Source organism: Triturus cristatus, chromosome 9 (assembly GCF_964204655.1).
Source record: "Triturus cristatus chromosome 9, aTriCri1.1, whole genome shotgun sequence".
NCBI classification, from domain to species: Eukaryota; Metazoa; Chordata; class Amphibia; order Caudata; family Salamandridae; genus Triturus; species Triturus cristatus.
In genome coordinates, this window is record NC_140592.1 from 346,016,606 (window position 1) to 346,039,925 (window position 23,320).

Below are 23,320 nucleotides of genomic sequence, written 5' to 3' on the forward strand. Positions count from 1 at the left end.
CTGTATCCAGATTACCCGCTGGAACCGAAAGAGCTGACTGCGTTGCAATGGCTGATCACCACACCTGCTAAACGACACCTGGTGTCTACACTCTATACAAAACTACAGGGGGACATAGCGGGGAACACGCACACCTCAATGGAGAAATGGAAGAGCTGTCTAGATACACAGCTAACAGAGGAAGAGTGGACGGTTGCCTGCACCCTGACGGGAATGCTGACGCCCAATGGTAATCTCCGCATACTACATTTTAAATACCTGCACCAAACATACTACACACCGGCTAGGCTACACCGTTATGGGCTGCGTGGGGATGCTAGATGCGAGCGATGTGGGGCTGATGGTGCAGATTTTATACATCTGGCGTGGTCGTGTGAGGCGGTGGGGAGATACTGGGAGCAGGTGACGAGATTGCTGGGGGCCATGGTGGGAAGTGAGGTGCGCTGTGAGGCTAAGACCTGTTTGCTAGGGTTGCTGCCCGAGATACGGGCCCTAAAGCGCAGATTTTGCATGATTGCATTACTAATGGCCAAAAGAAGGGTATCGCTCTGTTGGTATGGAAAGAAGGTCCCAAAACTGAAAGACTGGCTCATGGACCTAACGTACTGTAGGGATACCCTGAGGACCTACGAAGAGGAGCTCCCTGCTGGATCAACGCCCAGAGACTACTGGGTATATTTAACTCAATATCTGCAAAGTGTTTCCGTAGACTCACCAAGCGATTGACATATGAGTGGAAGGGTGGTGGGGGTGGAGGACCTCTGGTTAAGACACAAACCAATGATTCGGATGAAGGATGCTGTTGTGCTGTGACCGAAAAGTTTTGGTTATTGTTCGATTGTAAACAATTACAAATGCCAATAAAAAAAAAAAAAAAACAATCTATGCTACATTTTTTATTCTTCTGTTCTTTTTATTTACCGCTTACGAAAACATTTTTGATTTCATATTTCAAATCCCGATGCGTAACTGACTATAAAATAGCCTATGAGCTGGTGCTTGCAATTGATAATGATGAATTCTATGGCAGGACCGGAGGCGAGGATTATGCTGTAACTTCCTTTATTCCTGCAGCCAGCAGTATTCAACTCCAACAATAACAAAAACTAGCATTCCCAAGGTGCATGGGTAGTTCATAGCGTCCACCAATCAGCATGCCCCGTCATCCCCGAAGGCGTGTGCTTCCCGGGTCAACTCCTCTTTCTTTCCTGCTGCCACGCAGTTAAGTTGATTTTCTTTCCCTCACAACGATTATTGTATTGTTGTTTGCTTTTTAAGGAGCTTTCATGTTTAATACTTGACGATCGCTGCCTGTAGGTTTTGCCGGTCTTAGTGTGCATAGGAGAGCATCTCCGTCTCGCGCCCGTGTGTTTCTTCTCGCGCCGCCTTTGATGTGGCGGACGCGGTGAGGGGACACACGCTGCGGATCGGTCGGCGGCTGTCTCGGGCGCTGCGGCGTGATTGTGATTGTTACTGTGGGGGCCGCGGGAGCGTTCGGTGAGCTCCGCTCGCGGCCCTATTCTTCCCGCTCGCATGGTGCCAACGCTGGGGGGCGCATTTGTCGTCTCGCTGGTCCGGAGCACTTCCGGTAGCGGGACCAGCGAGTTTGAATGCGCCCGCGGTCGTTAGGCATTTGTTTATTGTGGCGGAGAGTCTGGGACCTTGACACCGGGTACCCGGTTGAATGTTGAATGCTAGCCTCAGTGGCTTTGATTACCACAGCAGGACACCCCCTTTAGGGTCAGACCTTTGCCGTGAGGCGATTGCGGGCAGAAGGCGTCCTTGCCAGCTCGCTTGCTGTGGGAAGGGGCAGGCCCAGACTTCAGACACCCGGTGAGCACAGGGTGAGTCGCCCCCTCTTCTGACCAGCCGCTGGGCGGCACAAAATAGCGCTTCTCGCACTACTTACTAGCCCGGTTCCACGGGATTTGTAGTTGGAGGGCACAAGTGCCTACTGCACAATGGAGGCAGAGTACGCCGAAGAAGAGACCCTCCAGGTCATTCCTTTGGATGACGAGTTTTGTGAGGCGATCGATACGTCCATCTATAGGGCGGTAGAGGGCGCAATGGGGCCTTTTGAGCGCCGCATTATGAAATATGCCCAGGCTTTACAGTCCGAGCAGCCCCAACGTGCTGAGAAGCGGAAGCTGGCCAAAGGGCCCGTCCCAGGGGCGTTTGAGCGTCTAAAAACGGCGTTTCTGGCTAAGTCTCGGCGTCTGGAACAGGATTTGTTCTCGGAGCCCCCAGAGGAGTCGCAGTTTACTGCGGACGAGGTTGAGGAGTCGGAGGAGGACTCCCTGGACGAAGCAGGTCCGTCTACCGCAGGTTTTTCTAGCGCTCCCCCACTAGACCGTTCTGCGCAACCCAAGGGACCCGCGGATATGTTGGTCCCTGAGGATCTGGTACATCCCCGTTCATCCGCTTGGCTTCCATCCCCTAGGGTGACAGCATTTGTAGCCAGTCGGCTTCGCAAACCTTTGGAGAAGGAGGTGAGAGCCTGCCTTAGGGCCGAGTGTCCCCGGCCGGTCCTTCCGGGCAAGGTGGCCATCACTCCGGAGGTCGACCAGAAGATGGCGACTTTTCTGCAGAAGTATATTCGAGACCCCAAAAAGGGTATCGACAGATCCTGGAAGAATTGCCAGGACAAGCTCCTGGACCTCACTGGGCCCCTCACGAAGATCTTGGAGTTGGCGAAGGAAGCTAAATCTTCGGGGTCTGCCTTGTCCCCTGAACGCATTTCTAATTGGGCTCAAAGAGCGGTTGTTTTCCTGGGAAACGCAAATTGCGCCCTCTCTACTGAGAGGCGCAGGTCCTTTCTACTCAAAGTGGACCCCAAGCTGGGGGACCTAGCCTCTTCGGAGGCGGGCGCAGTGGCAGATGGGGGTTTGTTTGGCGAGCCTTTTATTAAGGAGTTGACGAAGTTCGTCTCTACTTTCACGTCCTTGGATAGAGCACAGACTTCAATAAAGAAGGTGTTTCGTCCGCGTGTTTTTGTCAGCGCCGGTCGTGGCAGGGGCCGCTCGGCCGGCAAGTTCTACTCGCAAGGCCCGCAGAGAGGCGGAAAGAAGGCCGCAGAGTCAGGACGTCAAGAGTTCTTCCAGTCCCGCCGGGGCTCCCGAGGCAGAGGAGGCAGGGGCCGAGGTCAGCAGCTGGCCGGTTCAGGTGAGTGCCTTTCCTCTGTCACAATTCGGGGTGGGGGGCAGATTGGCTCTTTTCGAGAGCAACTGGAGAACTATTACCTCAGACGCCTGGGTGTTGCAGACGGTACGGGGCTTTCAGGTAGAGTTTTATGGGACTCCTGTGCAGGATGTTCGACCCCGACCGCTGTTTTTCGCACGGGACAAAGCCGCTCTTGTAGACAAGGAGGTGGCGGATCTTTTGCGGAAAAGAGCGATAGCCCCTGCTCCTTTACATCCGCGGGGTTTCCTCAGCAACATTTTTGTGGTGGACAAGACGGACGGCGGACAGCGCCCCTTCATAAACCTCAAGGAATTCAACCAGTGGCTGGTTTACCGCCATTTCAAAATGGAGGGGATCCACCTACTGCGCGATCTGCTGCAGCCTGGGGACTGGATGGTCCGCTTGGACTTGAAGGACGCGTATCTGACAGTGCCGGTGTTCCCTCCCCACCGCCGTTTCCTTCAGTTCATGTGGAGAGATCAGGTCTACGAGTTCGCGACCCTCCCCTTCGGCCTATCGTCAGCACCGTGGTGCTTCACGAAGGTCCTCAAGCCGGTGGTGGAGACGTTGCGGGGGATGGGCTTGCGACTCATCGTTTATTTGGACGAAATCCTGTTGCTGGAGCAGTGCCCAGAGCAGTTGTCCAGTCGTCTCCGCGACACTACGGAGTTATTGCAGAGCTTAGGGTTTGTCATCAACGACAAAAAGTCCCTTCTGATTCCTTCACGACAAGTGACCTTCTTAGGGTTCACCATCGATTCGGTGGCTCGGACACTAAGCCTCCCTCCCAGGAAGATTGTCAAGATTCGCAGAGAACTCAGGCGAACTATAGCACGCCCCTCCACTTCGCTTTGGCAGATTGCAAGGGTGGTAGGCCTCTTGTCCTCGTCGATTCAGGCGATTTTTCCCGGCCCGCTCCATTACAGAGCTCTTCAGCGTCTCAAGGCGTCGCACCTCCGCAGGGGGCTTCAGTATTCGGACCAAGTTCCGCTTACAGAAGAGGTGCGTACGGAGATGAGATGGTGGCTCGACCATATGGAGGCCTGGAATGGCAGGGCCATTTTCGGTTGCGACCCCGATTTGGTCATAGAGTCCGACGCCAGCAAGCTGGGTTGGGGGGCTCGTTGCGGGGAATCCTCTACAGGAGGAAAATGGTCTGTAGAAGAAAGCCGGTTGCACATCAACTGCCTAGAGTTGATGGCCGGCTCCTTTGCCATTCGCTGTTGGACCAAAGACAAGGTCTCGTGCAATGTCCTATTGAAAATGGACAACGTCTCGGCGGTGCGTTATATCAACCACCTGGGAGGGACGAAGTCCAAAGCGTTGGCGGATCTGGCCAAGGATTTGTGGATATTGTGCCTGTCCCACAGTATCTCGGTGTCAGCGGAGTACCTTCCGGGAGTCGCCAATGTGGTGGCGGACCGGTGCTCCAGAAGTTGGACGGATATGAGCCTGTGGCAACTTCAACCAGCGGTTTTTCGCCGTCTTTTCAACACGTGGGGTCCGTTTTCAGTGGATCTGTTTGCGTCCAGGTTGGACCACCAGTTACCGAAATTTTACAGTTGGAAACCGGATCCTTTAGCAGCGGCCACGGATGCCTTCCTGCAGGATTGGTCCGTAGAAGCGGGCTATGCCTTTCCCCCATTCGCAATGATCATGCGACTTACGACCCAAGTTCGCAGGCAGCGGACAAGGGTGGTCTTGATTACACCATATTGGAGGTCTCAAGTGTGGTTTCCAGTTCTTCTGGAACTTTCTTGGGATTCTCCAATCCTACTACCCCGAGATCCTCTTCTTCTGAGGGATCCGCAAGGTCTTCCCCATCCACTTCTCCAGCAAGGGAGGATGCCCCTAGTGGCATGGCGGATTTCAGGCATCGCTGGAGAGTCGGCGGCTTATTGCAGGACGCTCAGAGGCTGCTGGGAGCGGCATGAGCGGACAGCACCAACAAACGATATAAGTCGGCCTGGGCTAGATGGGTCGGTTGGTGTGTTCGGAACGACCACGATCCCATGGAGTGCGAAGTGGTAGCTATCCTAAACTTCTTGGCGTCACTAGCGTCGCAGGGCCTTGCCTATAGAACGATTAACTCTTACCGTTCGGCGATTTCGGCAGGGCATATGCCGGTCCAGGGTCATCCCGTGGGTGAGCATCCCATGGTTTGTAAGTTGCTGAGAGGCATTCGCTTGTCGCTCCCTCCAGAACCCAGATATTCTTCTCTTTGGGATGTTAACAAGGTCCTTCGTCTGTTCAAGTCCTGGCAGGCCAATAGGTACCTGTCCAGGAAGGAATTGTCAGCAAAATTGGCGATGCTTTTATGCCTGGTTTCATGTCGCAGAGTCTCAGACGTTAGAGCTCTGGACATTTCAGGTAGAGTGTATACACCTCAAGGAGTTACCTTCCACATTGTCAGGAGGATGAAGTCGGACTCTAGGATCATTTCTTATCCAGCTTTCGATCATTCCCCTAAACTATGCGTAGTTAGGTGTCTTAAGGAATATGAGTCCATGACTGAAGAGACTCGCCCTCCAGGCGAACGGCAGTTGTTGCTTTCATTACGTAAGCCCTTCAAAGCTGTCTCACCACCAACGATAGCTCGTTGGATCCGATGGGTGATGCAAGAGGCGGGCATAAATGTCTCGCAGTTTGGAGCCCATTCTGTGCGGGGCGCTATGGCGTCAAAGGCCTTCTCCCTGGGTGCCAGGTTGGAGGATATCTTGAACGCAGCAGACTGGTCATCGGATTCGATGTTTAAGAGGTACTACTTTAAGCCAGTCATGGATATGGCCTCGCTGGTGGTGGATAAGCTTTGAACGAGCATAATCCTCGCCTCCGGTCCTGCCATAGAATGAAAAATTTCCTAGTAACCATGACGGAAAGTTTCAATTCTATTAAGGACGCGGAGGCGAGGATTATTCCCACCCAGGGCTCTGGAGACCTCCTGTTCCCACCCGGACAATGGATTTAGTAGTTTGCCTTTCCTTGGGTGAGCGAGGCCTCGTATGGTATAAGTATTCTCTTTTAATGGTTTCGATAGCATGCCTTCTGTCATCCTGCTTCTGTGATTTTGAATGGTTGTTTATCTCGCACTGGAGAACAGAGTCATGGGCCTCTGGTTCTTTCTTTCAGGATCTGATGGAGTCAAGAACGAGTGGCGAGTTGGACATTAATTCTGGGCGCAGTCTCGAAAGAGGAGTTGACCCGGGAAGCACACGCCTTCGGGGATGACGGGGCATGCTGATTGGTGGACACTATGAACTACCCATGCACCTTGGGAATGCTAGTTTTTGTTATTGTTGGAGTTGAATACTGCTGGCTGTAGGAATAAAGGAAGTTACAGCATAATCCTCGCCTCCGCGTCCTTAATAGAATTGAAACTTTCCGTCATGGTTACTAGGACATTTTTCATTATGTTTTCGAGTTGGATCCTTTTTAAAAATGGCCGTACGCTTTCGTAACTCCATGAATTTGGATTAATTTCTTTTATGTGATATTTGTAAATACTGTATTTTTTAAACTGTACTTTTATGGATATGTTGTTTTTATCCGAATAAAGTTCATATTGATTGATTGATTGATTTGACAAAAAGACTGAATCATAGGTGCTTTTCTAGGTCTTCAATCTTTTTATAAATTTGTGGGTATTTGCAGGGAAAATTTTGCAGTGACGTTTCAAGATTTATCAATAGTCAAAGAAGGAGCTGTTTCATATATGCTTGTCTCGCCTGTTTGTGCACTCCTGCATAAGAGTAATGAATTGCTGTGCAGGCATACTACACTTTCTCTTGTTGTTAGCCTTCCTTTTCCCATCACAGTGTGGTGCAGAATTTCGATGTAGGCAAATCAGTACTTTGCCACCATGGAATGAAAGCTTCTTCCTGGTCACAAGGTATCCTGTCAAGGTCATTCATTTTAGACAAATATTGGCGGTGACGTTGGAATTACTGCTTCAAAGGCCCATTGCGGATGGAGAACGCTTTCCTGTAGCATTACGCTGCCTTTGCAGTCACCAAGGTAGCATCCCCAACACTTGTAGCCAACGTTCCTCCTTTCAGTCTTGTAAGCAGCCCCTTTTCACCTCTTCTTTGCTCAGTCTGTGGGCCATTCTGTTTCCTCACCACCTTTTTAACTTCTTCGCCCCTGGAGTTTAGAGAGCTGTTGGCCACCGTTACCATAGTTTCCCATGTGGGAGCAATGTAACTTTCTCCAGGCGTTTTTTTTTTTCCTCGAATCATTTCTCAAAAATTGGCAATTAAATGTTAGATACCCTGGCTTAAAATGACCTTCATGTAACAATGCAGTGTTTGGCAGTGGTACAATACATATATAGACAGTTCTAGTAGAAATCATCTTCTTTCAATGACAGTCACCAGGTCTTGTTCAGAGTTAATCCTCCCTGTGTTGTGTCCTACCTTTCACAGAGTGTACCTGGACAAAGCACTCTTGAAAAAAAGCTTCAAGATCTGGACGCAGCATTCCAGGTCTGACTTCCAGCACTGCACGAGCAAAAATACCACTGCTGTGGGCTGCACAACTGGCCACTCCAGATGTGACCTCCTGTCCTGTCCCTAGGCCTAGCTGACTTCCTGATTGGCACTTAATGTGTGAGAAGTATTTCTAAAATTAGTAGAAATACTTAAGCGAGGCATTGAAAACTGGTTCAAGAACTGGACACAACAGGCCAAGTCTGGCCTCTAAAAGTGATAACAATACTTCAGCGATGGAGTTTTGGAAGCGAATCCACGATGTGATGGGGGAGGTGACGTCATGCAGCCTGAGGCGCGGTGTTGTCTCCTGAATGTTTGGGGTCCTACTGACCACGACGCGGCACAGACTCAATGGGTGACCCTAGGGAACATGGTAGCCATGCGCGACATCGCTCGTCTGTGGGGCTCTACTAGGCCTCCTACATTGACAGCGTGGATGGAAAACATGGATTGGAGCATGTTTAGGGAGAAGACAGTGTATTGTGCTCGAGGGCGCCCTCGGAAATGGCACTCTGTATGGGGGCGATGGAACCAATACAGAGGGGGCATATGCCTGCCCCCAGACCCGGACCCGCCTGAGGAGCAGCTCTCCCCTTAGCTTTCTTTCCGGCTTTGTACTTCTTGTTGGTATGTGTTTGTCTTCTTGAGTCTCTGACTTCCCCTCCTTTCCCTTGCTATCGATCTGTGTCTGTTGGACGAAATGGGGCTCGCTCCCCCTGATGGGAACCCTTTTTATGCTTTCAGTACTTATCGCCTTGCTTGTGTTTAGGTTTGGGTTTGTGTTTATTTAAAACTGAACCTTTGACTCTCCTGTCAGTGAAACGTGGACGCTCGGATGTGTTGTGTCTCTAAAGCTGCCGTACCTCCGGGTTGTCGGCTGAATAGCTGTGTCACTGATTTAAAAGAATAAAGGTTTTTGGAAAAAAAAAAAAAAACAATACTTCAGCGAGGCATCATAAATTAGGCAAATGATTGCAGCTGAGCCTTCCTGAACTAGACTGCAAACATTGTACCCCCAGCTTTCCTTTTGGCCTCTTTGCTACGTTGTCATATTGTTAACTCACTTTGATCTCATTTTACATGAGATCTCCTGGTAGCCGAAGAAAGCGAATACACTTGTGGCAGAGAAAACTATGCAATTATCTGGACTTTAAGGCACCTAACAGCACTTGCTTCTGCCAGCTATTACACGTATGTCTGCCTGGCAATTGGCAGCCATACTCTTGGGGAACATTTGTGGGTGATTTGACACAACGTTCCAGCCTCATCTATTTAACTCCATACTCTTCAAAGGTGGCCTAGTCACTTAACGTATTCAAAGTCAGTCCATGGCCACAGACCGAATTAAACTTTAGTCTGCAATGGAACATTAGGCATGATTTGGAAAGTCAGATTATGCACAATACAAACGCTATAACAAGACAAGCGTGCACTGCTGCTTCCGTGGCGCGACTGTTCCATTTGACTCTTTCACTTCTGCTACTCATGATAGAACAGTTCTGTGTGTGGGAGGAAAGTATGCACTGTGGCTTATGCTGTACTTCCTGTGTTGGCAAAACAATCACTCTTACCAGCTTTGTTTTGTTTTGCTGTATATGTTAGTGAAACTTTGTGTAACATTTTCGTGAGTACACACACAAAGAGGGCCTAGAGGAGATTTAAGGACCTGCGTGGGCACACTCCCCAAATTCACAAATGCCACACAACGGGCCCATAGGTCCAACAGAAGTGACTGAGAAGGACGTTAGACTAGGAAACCCCAACACAGACGTAAGGGATATCCCTTATTAGGACGGTTCCCCTCACACACCATAGGTGTCATGATTCATCATAGGGGTGCCTCCTCGCGTCCGGACCCAGTCCTTACGCGGGCTACAACCCCCTCTCTACGAGGGAGGAGCTAAGGAATGTTTTGAATGTGGGCAATTGGGTTGCACTAAAACCCTATGTGAGCATGGTATATGCTAGAGAACATCCAAAAAAGTGCAGTGCTCTAAACAAAGTGAAGGTGAGTTAAAACTGCCTGCAAGGCTAGCTAACAATGGACTTTATTACGCTACCCTGCGACAGGATTAAAAAGCAATAAGCTGGTCTATGCTACTGACCACCATTAGAGGCAGAGCATATACGTGATCGACATGTTTCAGCCCTGATGAAAGCCTGAGGGCAGTTTTAACTCCCCTTCACTTTGTTTGGCGCACTGCAGTTTTTTGGATGTTCTCTAGCATACACCATGCTCACGTAGGGTTTTAGTACAACCCAATTGCCCACATTCAAAACATCCCTGAGCTCCTCCCTCGTAGAAAGGGGGTTGTAGCCCGCGTAAGGACTGAGTCCTGAGGCAAGGAGGCACCCCTATGATGAAGCTTGACACCACTGGTGTGTGAGGGGAACTGTCCTAATAAGGGATATCCCTTATGTTCGTGTTTGGTTTCCTAGTCTAACGTCCTTCTCAGTCACTTCTGTTGGACCTGTGGGCCCGTTGTGTGGCATAACATTTTCGTGAGCCAAAGCCCAAAACACGTCAATGAGTGTTTATAGTTTATCCCTTTGAATCAGAATTTGTTTTAAATCTTCACATTTATGACACGCACACCTTTATACATCATGAAATAGGATCTGACTGCCCCATCTGGTCAGCTTTTACTAAACCTGCACCAACACTGTAGACTTTAAGGCACACCCACAGACTGCTCTCTGTATAAGCCACACTTCAGCATGGAAAAATGTGTAACTCCCGCATTGTGTGTGATCCCAAAAGCCAGTTTGTATTCAGAGGTGTCACCTACTCATAAATCACAGGAAATATACAGTGCTCCAGCAGTTGTAAGTAAAACCTAGATGTGTAAACGTGGATGTTCCCAAAGAAGTGTAGGAAGAGTGATCTTATAAAGAGCTGTGTAAATATTTGACCACCCACCCGCTTATAACTTTGTGGTATTCACAAACATTTGTAATGCGTTTGTGACTCATATTGCACTCCAAGACTTGCACCTAATTTACCAAGGTGGAAGTACTGAAGATTTTTGTTAATAAGGAAAGCAATCGTAAGTGTAGGATTTACAATGATCTTTGTGAATCGGACCCGATGTAATGTCAGTTTTAGTCTCAGTCACTACCTGCCCCTTCTGAGTCTTCTTCGTGACCCATTGTTCTAGAACCATACTTATGGATTCTGTGGATCACCCTTGTGTATGTATTCCCCTAAGGTATGAAAGGTTTTTTTGCAGTTTCTCTTCCCTCTTATAGGTTCCAAAAGATGTAGATTTGGATTTGTGTAGTAATCATTATATAGTCTTAGGTAGACTTTTCAAATACAACGATAATTAATGTATGCCTTATAAAACAATCCAGCAGTTTTTTAAACATTTCTTTTTGTGATGACTGTACTTTACTTCCCCTAGCTTGCATATCCGTGCTCGTTAGTGAATCCAATTTCTTTTTTAGCTTGATGGTATTTATCCAACCAATCGCCGACATATTCTGTGGATTATTGCTGACAATTTCATACACACCATCTTACTTCTCTTCTTGCAAATGATTTAGTTAGAATTTTGTTTCAAACTGTAAAGTAATTGACTTTCAAATGAGATTTTTTTTTCCTATTCAAATTTTTACATTTCCTTCTTTTTTGTTTTGTTCAGCCAAGGTGCCTTTTCCACTTACATTACGCTTCAAGCCAATGCTTCAGCAGGGAATCGAGCTACTATCTTTGGATGCCTCATGGTAAGAAGATTAATAATCACATAATGACATACAAGACAATTTGGTGTAGTAGGAAATAAAATTGTGATACTAGTGCCTTCAACCTAAGACTTTCTCAGTACACTGCTTTTGATACTGCTTCTTACACAGCACACATTCGTGGAGTCCAATGGGCCCCAGCATTCACCGGTCTAGACCCGCACACGGAAACCCCACCCTCACTTAATACATGCACTGGCATTCATTTTCTAAGCATTTTCTAGGCAACCCATTCAGTTCTTTGCCCCATGGTGGTAATCCTGTGCCTTTGACTGGAAAACATTCTACCACCTCTGTTGTCTCACAGCTTGGGGAGAGAGAGGGCAACAGCCACTCTCATAAAATGGTGATTCCTTGCAAAAATGACACAGACAAAGGAGAAACTCTTGTGAACGTGCAGGATTGTTCAGCTCACTGGGTAAAAATACAGGGGGGGGTTACCTAAAACACATTCAGGGGCAGGGCAACTCGGCTTCACGAAGCTACGCAGAGGGCTTTCATTCCAAGAGACCTAAACATTGCTGAGCCTCTCTACCTGAAGTGAAAAGTTGATGCTTTTGCAGAGATCTCAAGTTGTGTTTTACTACAGCTAGTAGTCTTACGTCACACTTCTAGATGGTGACCAAAAGATGAGCTTGTGATATGTGGGGGTCCTAACAGTGCTGGGCATGGTCATAGCCTCTCTAGCTCTCACACTCTGAGTACTTTCCCTGGCACTCCATGAAATATGAAAGGGCAAAAATATCATTGAAAAAACATAGACACCAAGTCTATGCTAATGGTGCCAATTCTAGCATTGCAACTTTGTACCACTGGTGCTACCCACTGCCTTTGCCGCTAACACCAACCCTGCCTGCAAATGATCCAGTTGGGGGGTAAAGTGTGAAGATGGTGCTTTATGCATCTTCTTGTGTAACTTAGACTCTTGAATCCTGTACCACTAGTTCACACAGTAGATTTAACATCTATTTACAAAGGTGGTAGAAAATTGCTTGAGTCGGGTACATGGAGCAAAATCAGATACAATTTAAAAACTCTTGTTAGTTGGATGGGCAGTTGCGGTTCCTCCTCCGGTTCAATCCTCTTGTAAACATTGCATTGTAATGCACTTCTGGCAAAGTCTTCGCTCACGACAATACTTTTTAGACATGCAGTTACTTTAGACATGGTACTTATTGTGCTTTGCTACTCTATTAAGAGCAACATATCAATGCACTTATGTTATAAATTGAGGAGCACTCACTGTGACAGTGGCAAATATAAATAAACACAAATATCTAGATGACCCATGACTCCTGGAGACTTGATTGTTTAGGCTGACAGATGCATTAGGGCAGTGGAGGTGGGCAAGGTCTCTATATCACATCCTATTACATAATTCCTAGTGTTCCTCTGTCTGCACCACCTCGTGCTTGGGATGCTCCTGCTACAATCAACATATTGAATGTAAACAGTCTGCTGCTGCATGGAGTGCCATCTTTGCTATTATGAAATACTAAAAACAATTGAACTCAAATCTATATTTGGCATAGGTGATTTCTATTTGAAAAAGAAACAACCTACTATAAATTCATCTACCTTACCACAATTGTATATCCACAAAAATAACTGCCAAACCCACTGTCCTGAGTTGTTATCAAGAATGCATGTTACCAGAGGTGTTTGCTCACCTTTCCCATGATTATGCTGCACACATTTAGCAAATGGGTTGGAGCAGAGATGCCTAGTGGCTTAAAGTGTCTTGAGGGTTTGTCACCTTGTTATGTGAAGGTAGCAATACAACTTTCCCGCTCATGTATATGGCTTGGGTACAGATTACTCTTCATGTCTTCAGACAGGTGAAGCACTGTGATTTGTACAGAGGATCTGGACAAACAGTAGATATGAAGGTTCATTGCTTGCCAAAAATAAAGGGTTAATAAACTCACCAACCGAGCACCTGAAATATGTAGCATTCCTTTGAGTTTATTCTCCCATGGCACACTGTGGCAGGCCGCTTCCTACAGTTAATCAGTTTTGGTTCACTGCGCCACTCTGTAAGGGTGCTTGGCTTGCCTGCTTCTATAGAGGTCAGTTGCAGCTGGGTCTTTGTAGGTGGATAAGAAAAGGAGTCTTCAGGTTCAGTTGCTAAGATGATGCAGTGCCAAGCAGCCCAAACATGTTGATCCAGTGGGAAGGGCTGCCTTCATACCTGGAATGCAGAGTGTTTGCTGAGTTGCTTGGCTTACACTGAGCTTGCTCAAATCAGCCAATAGTAAGCACTGTGGCTCTCCTGCTTGGGCCGTGGTGGTCAGTGAATCCTTGTGTCTTCACCCTCTAGTAATATCAAAAATAGTTTCATTGTTGATGAATTACAACCTGAAGATCTGATATTACTGCAGTGATAAATTGCAGAATGCAAAATCATGTTACAACCAGTCCAAGTATGAATAGGTTATTGCACTGAGTTGCCCTCTTATCAAATCACTTCTAAGGTTATCTCTTGGAATCTCAAAGTGGAATGCTGCTACCGAAAAGAATGGGAAGAATTTTGGAAGAGGCACGAGATAAATGAGCATGAAGAGGCAGAACAGCAATATCACGAGTCTTAATAACTAATAGTTCGAGGCATATGAGCTGCAGATTATACACTGTGCATAGATCGCCATTTGGTGTTGGGCCCGGATGTTTGCAGTTTGTTTTTCTTCTTGGACAGTCTTTGGAAGTCACGAGTTCGGTGACTCCTCCTTCGGTCCGTACTGCGCATGGGCATCGGCTCCATCCTCAGATTGTTTTTTTCCGCCATCGGGCTCGGATGTAATACTTCGTGCTCCGGCTTCGAACCTTTCCAGTTCGACCTTCGACGAAAAATCCTCGTCCATCGAGATTCTTTAGACGAAATCGACTTCTTCATCTCTCTCTTCGGCACTTCTTCGATTCCAGGCATCGGCAGCGGCCTTCGGGCCTATCTCGACTCCGGTCTCGGCCGATGGAAAGGACTCCCTTCCAAGAAGTGCCCAAAATGTGGGTCTAAGTTTCCCCACACCGACCTCCATCAGGTGTGCAACCTCTGCCTCTCTCCCGAACACGAGGCCCGAAACTGCCCCGCCTGCAAGTCTTTTCGATCGAAAAAGACTATTCGGGATCGACGAGCTCGGCGCACCATGGCGCACTCGTCGACCTCGGCTCCACCTGACATCTTCGGAGAAGACACCGGAGCTTCGGGACAGCAGCACACCGAGCAGGAGGACGATGTCGTCAGCGCTTCCGGGGCCGACGACTCCGACGTGGAGGAGATCACACCGGCACAGAGGGTCGTGAGTACGCTACCCCCTCCCACTCCTGCGCCCATACCGAATGTGACTCCGATTAACCCTTTCGCCTCCGGGCCTAGGGAAAGCCAAGCATACTGCTTCCATCACCCCACCTTCGGGCCCGGTGAAAAAGCATCACAAGTCTCCTGGCGGCTCGGGCTCGAGCCAGCCTCCTAGCGGCGCCGAAAAACATTCTTCGGCACCGAAGAAAACAAGCTCCGTTCCGAAGCCATCGGTGTCGAAACCTGGCCTCTCGGTGCCGACCAAACACAAATCCCTCGGCACCGACGCTTCCGTGTCGAAGCCTGCCTCGGCGCCGACCAAAAAATCAGACACCCCGAGAAAGCATGGCGCGGATAAACCAACAAAGCCTTCGGTTCCAAAAACATCGGCACCGATGGAGGAATCGGTGCCGGAGGAGCTTTTCACACCGGATCCTCTTCAAAAGACTTTAACAAAGGATCCAAGGACTGGACATTTAATTTTGTCTTCCAAGAAAAGACTTTTGGACAAACCAACTCCTCCTCCACCACCAAAACGGAAGGACTCTGCCACATCCCCGTTCTGAGTACCCTCCCCACCACCTCCACCTCCTCCACTCCCTCCATCTCCGCCCCCACCTTCTCCACCCTTGCCTCATCGCTCTCCAACCCCGTCTCCAGACCCTGATGACCAAGGAGATCCATTCTATGATCCAACAGATGCCCCGCAGGACCCCACTCCTCCGGGAACACCTGACCCATGGGAGGATTATCACAATCCAGATGTCCCAGATGTGCCTCAGGATGATCTCTATCCAACCAGGCCATCTCCACCAGAGGACTCCCTGGGGTTCCACCACCTCTTACAACGGGCGGCACATTATCATGGGGTGGAGTTACACAGTGATCCAGTTGAGGAAGACTTCCTACTTGACACATTTGACATAGCAGATAAATCCACTGCTATATTACCCATGCTTAAAGGGGTGACCAAACATGCCACAGAGGTTTTCAAAGACCCCGTCAGAGCTAGGGTCTTAAACCCCAGAATAGAAAAGAAGTATAAGGCAGCCCCCACGGATCCTGTCTATATTAAAGGACCTGCGCCCCTAGACTCATTAGTGGTTTCCACAGCTAGGAAGCGCTCCAATTCTCAGTCATCTGGTGAGGCTCCACCACCTGATAAGGAGTCCAAGCTCTTAGATGCGTCAGGCAAACGCACTGCCTCGCAAGCTGCCAATATGTGGCGCATCGCCAACACGCAGGCGCTGCTGGCGAGGTACGATAGAGCACACTATGATGAGCTGGAGGCTCTCATGCAGCATCTCCCGGACAAATATAAGAATAAGGCTCATGCACTGATACAAGAGGGAAAGATTATTACCAACACCTCTATTAAATGTGCACTTGACGCAGCAGACACAGCGTCCAGGGCTATAAACACCAGTGTTCTGCTTCGCCGCCACGCCTGGCTCAGGATCTCAGGTTTTAAACCAGAGGTCCAAGCATCTATACTAAACCACCCTTTTGACCAACAACACTTATTTGGCCCAAAAGTAGACGAAGCCCTGGAAAAAATGAAGAAGGATACAGATACGGCGAAGTCTATGGGAGCACTACAATCACACACCCCTAGACGCTCCTTTCGCCGTTCCTCCTTTCGAGGATCTGGCAAAGGTTACTCTTCCGATAACGCCTCCACGTCCTAGAAGTCCCCTCCTCAGAATACCTTCACAAAGGGCTACCAAAGAGGTGGATATCGAGGAAACAATAATAAAGGCAGGGGCAAAACCAACACCGCCCATTCTGCCACACCGCCCACACAATGACTTTCCCCCGCTCCCCCCAGACCATTCCACTCCGGTCGGGGGCAGACTACAAGACTTCCTTCACACCTGGGAGACCATAACATCAGACAAATGGGTGACTCAAATTATTCGGTCAGGGTACTGTCTCGAACTAACTTCTACCCCCCCAAATATTCCACCCAGACACCGTGCGATGTCACAAGAACATACCACACTTCTGAAACAAGAGATACTCGCCCTCCTGCAAAAACAAGCTATAGAGCAGGTACCCGTCAATCAGCAAAATTTAGGGGTCTACTCTCTGTACTTTCTCATACCGAAGAAAGACGAGACCCTACGGCCCATTCTAGACCTCCGGCCTCTAAATGCATATATCCATTCAGACCATTTTCATATGGTAACTCTTCAGCAAGTTCTCCCACTCCTCTGTCAGGGCGACTTTCTCACTACACTGGACCTGAAAGACGCATACTTTCATATTCCAATACACCCTGCTCACAGAAAGTACCCCTGATTTGTGGTGGACGGCCAACATTATCAGTTCAAGGTTCTCCCCTTCGGGGTCACAACCGCACCACGAGTGTTTACCAAATGCCTGGCAGTAGTGGCAGCACACCTCAGAAGACAAAACATTCACGTCTTCCCCTACCTGGACGACTGGCTCATAAAAGCCGCGTCCTACCACCAGTGTGTGCAACATACAAACACTACCATCCAACTACTCCACCAGCTAGGCTATACGGTGAACCACCAAAAGTCCCACTTGATACCGTCTCACACAAAGCAATACCTCGGTGCCACTATAGACACCTCAAAAGCTATAGCCCATCCCAACTCAGCCAGAATCGCAAGCATGCAAGCCCTGCGCCAAAAGTTCCTTCTTCAGCACTCTCTCCCAGCAAGAGTGTTCATGAAACTAATAGGGATCATGGCGTCTTGCATTTTCATAGTGCCCCATGCAAGACTTCACATGTGTCCACTCCAAGAGTGCCTAGCACGCCAGTGGAACCAGGCCCAGGGACAGCTGACGGATCTGGTGTTGGTGGACGGCCGCACCCATCGATCTCTGCAGTGGTGGAACACCACAAACCTTTCCAAAGGGCGGCCGTTCCTGGACCCGGTTCCTCAGGTGATTCTAACAACGGACGCATCGCTCTCCGGCTGGGGAGCGCATCTATTACACCTCACGGTGCAAGGTCTATGGACGCCACAACAGAGGTTACTCCACATCAACCATCTGGAGTTATTGGCGATCTTTCTAGCCCTGAAATCGTTTCAGAAACAAATTTCAGCCAAGGCAGTCCTCATTCGCACAGACAATATGACTGCAATGTATTATATTCAAATACAGGGGGGGACACACTCTCCCCAGCTCTCTCGCTTAGCACAGAGCATATGGAGATGGGCAATTCCACAAAAAATCTTTCTCCTGGCACGATACGTCCCAGTCATACAAAACACCATGGCAGATCTGCTCAGCATACAAACGCAGCAAATGCACGAATGGGAACTGCATCCACAAGTTCTTCACCCATTCTTTCACAAGTGGGGGCATCCTCAGATAGACCTCTTCGCCACCCACGAAAACAAAAAATGCCCAAACTTCGCCGCCAGATACCCACACCCATTGTCCAAAGGCAATGCGATATGGATGAACTGGTCAGGCAGATTTGCATACGCCTTTCCACCTCTCCCACTAATTCCGTTAGTGGTAAGGAAGCTACAACAGCAATCCCTCACACTCATTCTGGTAGCCCCAACATGGGCCAGGCAGCCGTGGTACACCACACTACTACAGCTATCGTTGGTACCACATCAAAAACTGCACCTCTCCCCATGCCTCCTAACCCAGAACCATGGAGAAATCAGGCACCCGGACCCAGCTCAGCTCAACCTTGCGATCTGGCTCCTGAAATCTTAGAATTTGGATACCTTAACCTTCCCCCTGATTGCATGAACATTATCAAGGAAGCCAGACGTCCTACCACTCGAGCATGCTATGCCGCAAAGTGGAAGAGATTTGTTGTTTACTGCCGTAACAATACAATCAACCCTTTAGATGTATCCATACAGCACATCATATGCTATCTGCTCCATCTTCAAAGGTGTAACCTGGCGTACTCATCCATCCGTCTACACCTAGCAGCAATTGCTGCTTACCTACAAAACAGACAGCATTTATCACTGTTCAGAGTGCCTGCTATTAAAGCCTTTATGGAAGGCCTTAAAAGAATAATTCCGCCCAGGGCACCACCCTCACCTGTATGGAATCTAAACGTAGTTCTTTTTTTTTTTTTTTTTTTTTATTTTTTGAAAAACCTTTATTGACGTTTCAATCATTTACACGTATGGGCCTACAACCCCCCGGGGCCGGCCGCTAAGCAATCAGAACAATAAAAGCACGTGTAAACACAGGCGGCACCTCGGAGAGCAAAGTCTACAATACAGTATAGTCCGGCCAATGAGCCGCTCAGGTAGGACACCAGGAGAGAAAAGGTTTTTCATTTTATAATAAAACAAAACAGTAGGATCAGGTGCCAAACAGTTTCCCAACAGCGATAAGGGCTAGGATAAGAGACGCAAGCAGCAAGCAGCAATACATTAAATCAATGGCGCAGACACGGGAAAGTACGGATAGGGAGAAATATCAAAGATAGTTGCGCCTACAGGTCCCCGTACCTAAAGCCCAGCGAACCCCCCGGAAACTGTGGCACACATTAAGAGCAAGCGATTCACGATAAGAGAGGTGTACCGCGCTGATCTCAGAAAAACAAGCAAAAAGAAACAGAGAAGAAAAAAGGAGGCCATGGAATAAGAGATAAAGACTAAAGAGTCCCCTCCCCCATCCCCCCACCCTGCACCTCTGCGAATGAGTATGGCCCCACCCCCCAGCAGTGTGCCTGTCGCCCTGGAACTAGACCCGAAATATAGAAGAGACAGGGAAAAAAGGAGTAAGAAAGAGCCCCCCCAGACGGGGGGGCGGAAGAAATGTAATAAAACTGGAGGAGGGCCTTCAAAACATACCCCCGGCTTCTCCCTCCCGCACGGTGAAGTCTCCCCACGGCAAACAATTAGCAGCACCAAGTTGATCATATCAAAAAAAGGAGGGGGGGAGTGGGGAGCATTATGCACCAACTATGCGAATAACCATGAGAGCACGCAACCATGAGTCCGCCTGTCTACTAGGTGACCACTCCCGAAGGATCAGCCTCAGCCTTGACCGCTCTTTGCAATTCTGCCCATGCCTGCCCCTCGACCCAGCACCATGTCCGATGTCCCAAGGTACAGGAGTGTCCAAAAACAGTCGGGAAGCGACGCACACAGGTGGGGTGGAAGTCTCTGAGCATCAGCACGGACCGCTTCATGGGGGGGCGTCTTTTCCAGTGCTGCCCCAGGATTTACACTGCACACAAGGTCCAGACAGGCTGAAGCAGTCGAATGAGACACACGCTGCCGGAATCGTCCCTGGGCCGCCAGAGACCGCGCACGGGACAAGGCCTCCATCTTCCGCTCAGGTCCAATACCTCCGGAGCAGATCAAGCCCACAGTTAGCCGACCACACGGTAGCATACTGTCCGGAGTGTCCGGCTGTACACTAATCGCGGGGGGGGCCGCAACATCTTCCTCCTGTGTGCAGTGTGGAAAGCCACTGTGTACTGGTGGACCAGCATGCCGCCACTGTCCCAACGCTGATACCACACCATCTAGCTTCCTCCCCAGGACCCCGGCGCCATGAGCCAAGGAGTAATGAAGGGCACCAAGGGCCTCCAGGAGGTCGCCGTACCCCAGGGCAGCTCTCTCCGATCGCTCTGCCACACTCCCGACCGTCACACACCCCCAGTCCCGCTGCGTCCCAGCGGACAGGATGGTAGGCTGCATAGTGACAAAATGGCCGCTGGGAAGGCCCGACTCGTATTGGGGCCAGGACCCCGGGACCAACGCCTCAAGGTCCACGTCGCTGAAGACAAGGATCCTGGGGGAGGAACAGATGCAACCGTTGCGCGGTCACGGGCAATAGTCGTCTCCGCCACGGACCAGCTCCCGCAACAAGCCGGGAGCAGCCCGCAAGGATCAGGGCGAACCAGGGGCGGCGTCCGGGCAGCTCACAGTCAAAGGCAGGGGCAAACACCACAGAATCCGAGAATCGCACACCCGGGCATGTCCTCGGTTCGCAGCGCTCAGCAGGGGGGGGAGCGACCACAGCAAAATGCAGGCCGAGGGGAGCAACACTCCGGCGGACCGACTCCACCCAGTCACCACAGGCCGCTGTTGTTAAACTGCCGCCCGGCCAAGGCGTCCACTCGAGGTCCCGGCTTCGGGACCGCACGGGCCGCAAAGTTCAATCGCTGATTTCTCCGGCGGTACTGCAGTCAGAAACCTCAGGATCACACGATCGGTTGCCACTTTCGTTTACAAACACGATCGCGTAGCGCAGAATAAGGATCTCATGCAGGATATCCGTGCGGGATGCGGAGGTTCACGGAGCCGGGAATCTACGCTGCCGTCCCGGTCGCCATCTTGGCTCCTCTCCCTAAACGTAGTTCTTACAAGGCTAATGGGTCCGCCTTTCGAACCAATGCATAAATGTGAGCTACAGTTCCTCACTTGGAAAACAGCTTTCCTCGTAGCTATCACTTCCCTTAGAAGGGTTAGCGAGATACAAGCGTTCACTATACAAGAACCCTTTTTACAGGTACATCACAGCAAGGTGATACTTCGCACAAATCCAAAATTTCTGCCCAAGGTCATTTCCCCCTTCCATCTTAATCAATCGGTGGAATTACCGGTTTTTTTCTCGCAACCTCAATCTGTTGCGGAAAGGGCTCTACATACACTTGATGTTAAAAGGGCCTTACTGTAGTACATACAAAGAACGCAACCTTTCAGAAAGACTAAACAGTTGTTTGTCTCCTTCTCTCCACCGCATAAAGGCAACCCCATTTCAAAATCAGGGATGGCTAGGTGGATTGTAAAGTGTATACAAATTTGCTATCACAAAGCAAAAAGAACATTATCTGTTCCACCTAAAGCCCACTCTACAAGAAAGATAGGGGCTTCTATGGCTTTTCTAGGGAACATACCCTTAGATGACATCTGCAAAGCAGCCACATGGTCAACACCGCACACCTTCACAAAACATTACTGTGTAGATGTGCACTCCAAACAACAAGCTAGTGTGGGCCAGGCTGTACTAAAGACACTGTTTCAAACTACTGTAACGGATACCGGTGGTCGCCGCTAGGGTTGGGTACTGCTATATAATCTATGCACAGTGTATAATCTGCAGCTCATATGCCTCGAACGGAATATGCTACTTACCAGTATGCATCTGTTCTTGGCATGTAGAGCTGCAGATCTATACACGCCCACCCGCCTCCCCGGCTACCTGTATCCATTCCAGGATATCTTATTTAGATACAACACACATGGGTTTCTTCACTATTATCACTACGCTCCATCTTTTCCCTGCTGGCGAAAAACAATCTGAGGATGGAGCCGAAGCCCATGCGCAGTACGGACCGAAGGAGGAGTCACCGAACTCGTGACTTCCAAAGACTGTCCAAGAAGAAAAACAAACTGGAAACATCCGGGCCCAACACCAGATGGCGATCTATGCACAGTGTATAGATCTGCAGCTCTACATGCCAAGAAAAGATGCATACTGGTAAGTAGCATATTCCTTCCTGAATCTGGAACTGACTTATTTCAAAACCTTCTGCAGTCAGCTCACCAGTCAAGGCTATGTTCAGCTGGAGTTGTCCTGCTTTGCCTTGCCCTAGACAAAAAGGGCTTTGGAGCCCCAACCTTCAAAGACCTGCATGGCCTCTCTCCTCACATGTAACTCTTCACCTCACCAAATGACACACAGAAGCTTTCAGTTTTAGAGTGATTAACATCTTCTTGACATGCCTGCAGCTGTTGTCAGTTTGTGGTGGACTGTCTGTAATCAAAACCATTGCTCCCAGGTCCCCTACACCTTTTCTCGCTGGAGCGTAGCTCAGAGCAGCAATTCCCTTTTGGATGCACTACACAGCTTTGCTCAAACATTTCTTGTTAACTTCCTATCCCTTTTCACCTTCAGTGTTAGGATGTCAGAACCTTTTAAGGGGTCTAGGTTGGCAAGAGTTACTGGACAAAAATCATGGTGGTGGGGCCCTTTACGACTGCTGGCCAGGGGCCTGAACTACTGCTGAGTTTAGTCTGCTATGGAAGTACACCATTTCTGCACTTTAATCTCGGCGTAGCGAAGGCGAGCAGACCAAAGTGTGTCAGGAAGATAGTGTCCAGTGGTCAAGAGTTGCATCCCAATCAGTGGAGAGGTGAGGTGCAGCAGCCAGGGTAGCTGACTTCGGAGCACAGGGTTCATGGTTCGATCCCCGGCTCCTGTGGCAGCTCAGCTCAGCACCATGTGACTCTGGGCAAAAGCTCACTTAATTTCCACTATGGCCCCCAGCGCCTTGAGACCTCTAAGGGTGAGTAGTTCACGCTTTACAAATACGGATTATTATTTAGCTTCAGTTTGTGGTTTTGAAGCTGGTCAACGAGATAATCAGCCTGTGCACTGACAGAGGGGCCGTTTCTGCGATCACAAATAAGTTATCTCAGACTGTTGCTGGTAAAGAGAGGATCTGCCTCTCCATATAGTGCCTGAGAGTTTGTGCTTGCTTCATTGTCAAGGTCGTTCCTTTGCTTTGGTTGAGGTGTTGGATTGCACAGTGTCTGCGGCCTTACAGCTTTTCTCTCACTAGTGATGCAAATCAATATGCCTGGCGTTGATCAGTCCTACTTTGCCCTATGAAGACATGGAGATCCATGGAGATCCGCTC

The 23,320-nt window shown here is 49.3% G+C and overlaps 1 protein-coding gene across 1 annotated transcript in view; it reads left to right on the plus strand.

Annotated features, from left to right (window-relative positions):
- EMC3 (ER membrane protein complex subunit 3) overlaps nt 1-23,320 on the plus strand; it is a 263,643-nt gene that overhangs the window by 178,187 nt on the left and 62,136 nt on the right. The window contains exon 6 of the mRNA XM_085625115.1: nt 11,312-11,393. Within this exon, the coding sequence (XP_085481241.1) occupies nt 11,312-11,393 (82 nt within the window). The remainder of the gene's footprint in view (nt 1-11,311; nt 11,394-23,320) is intronic.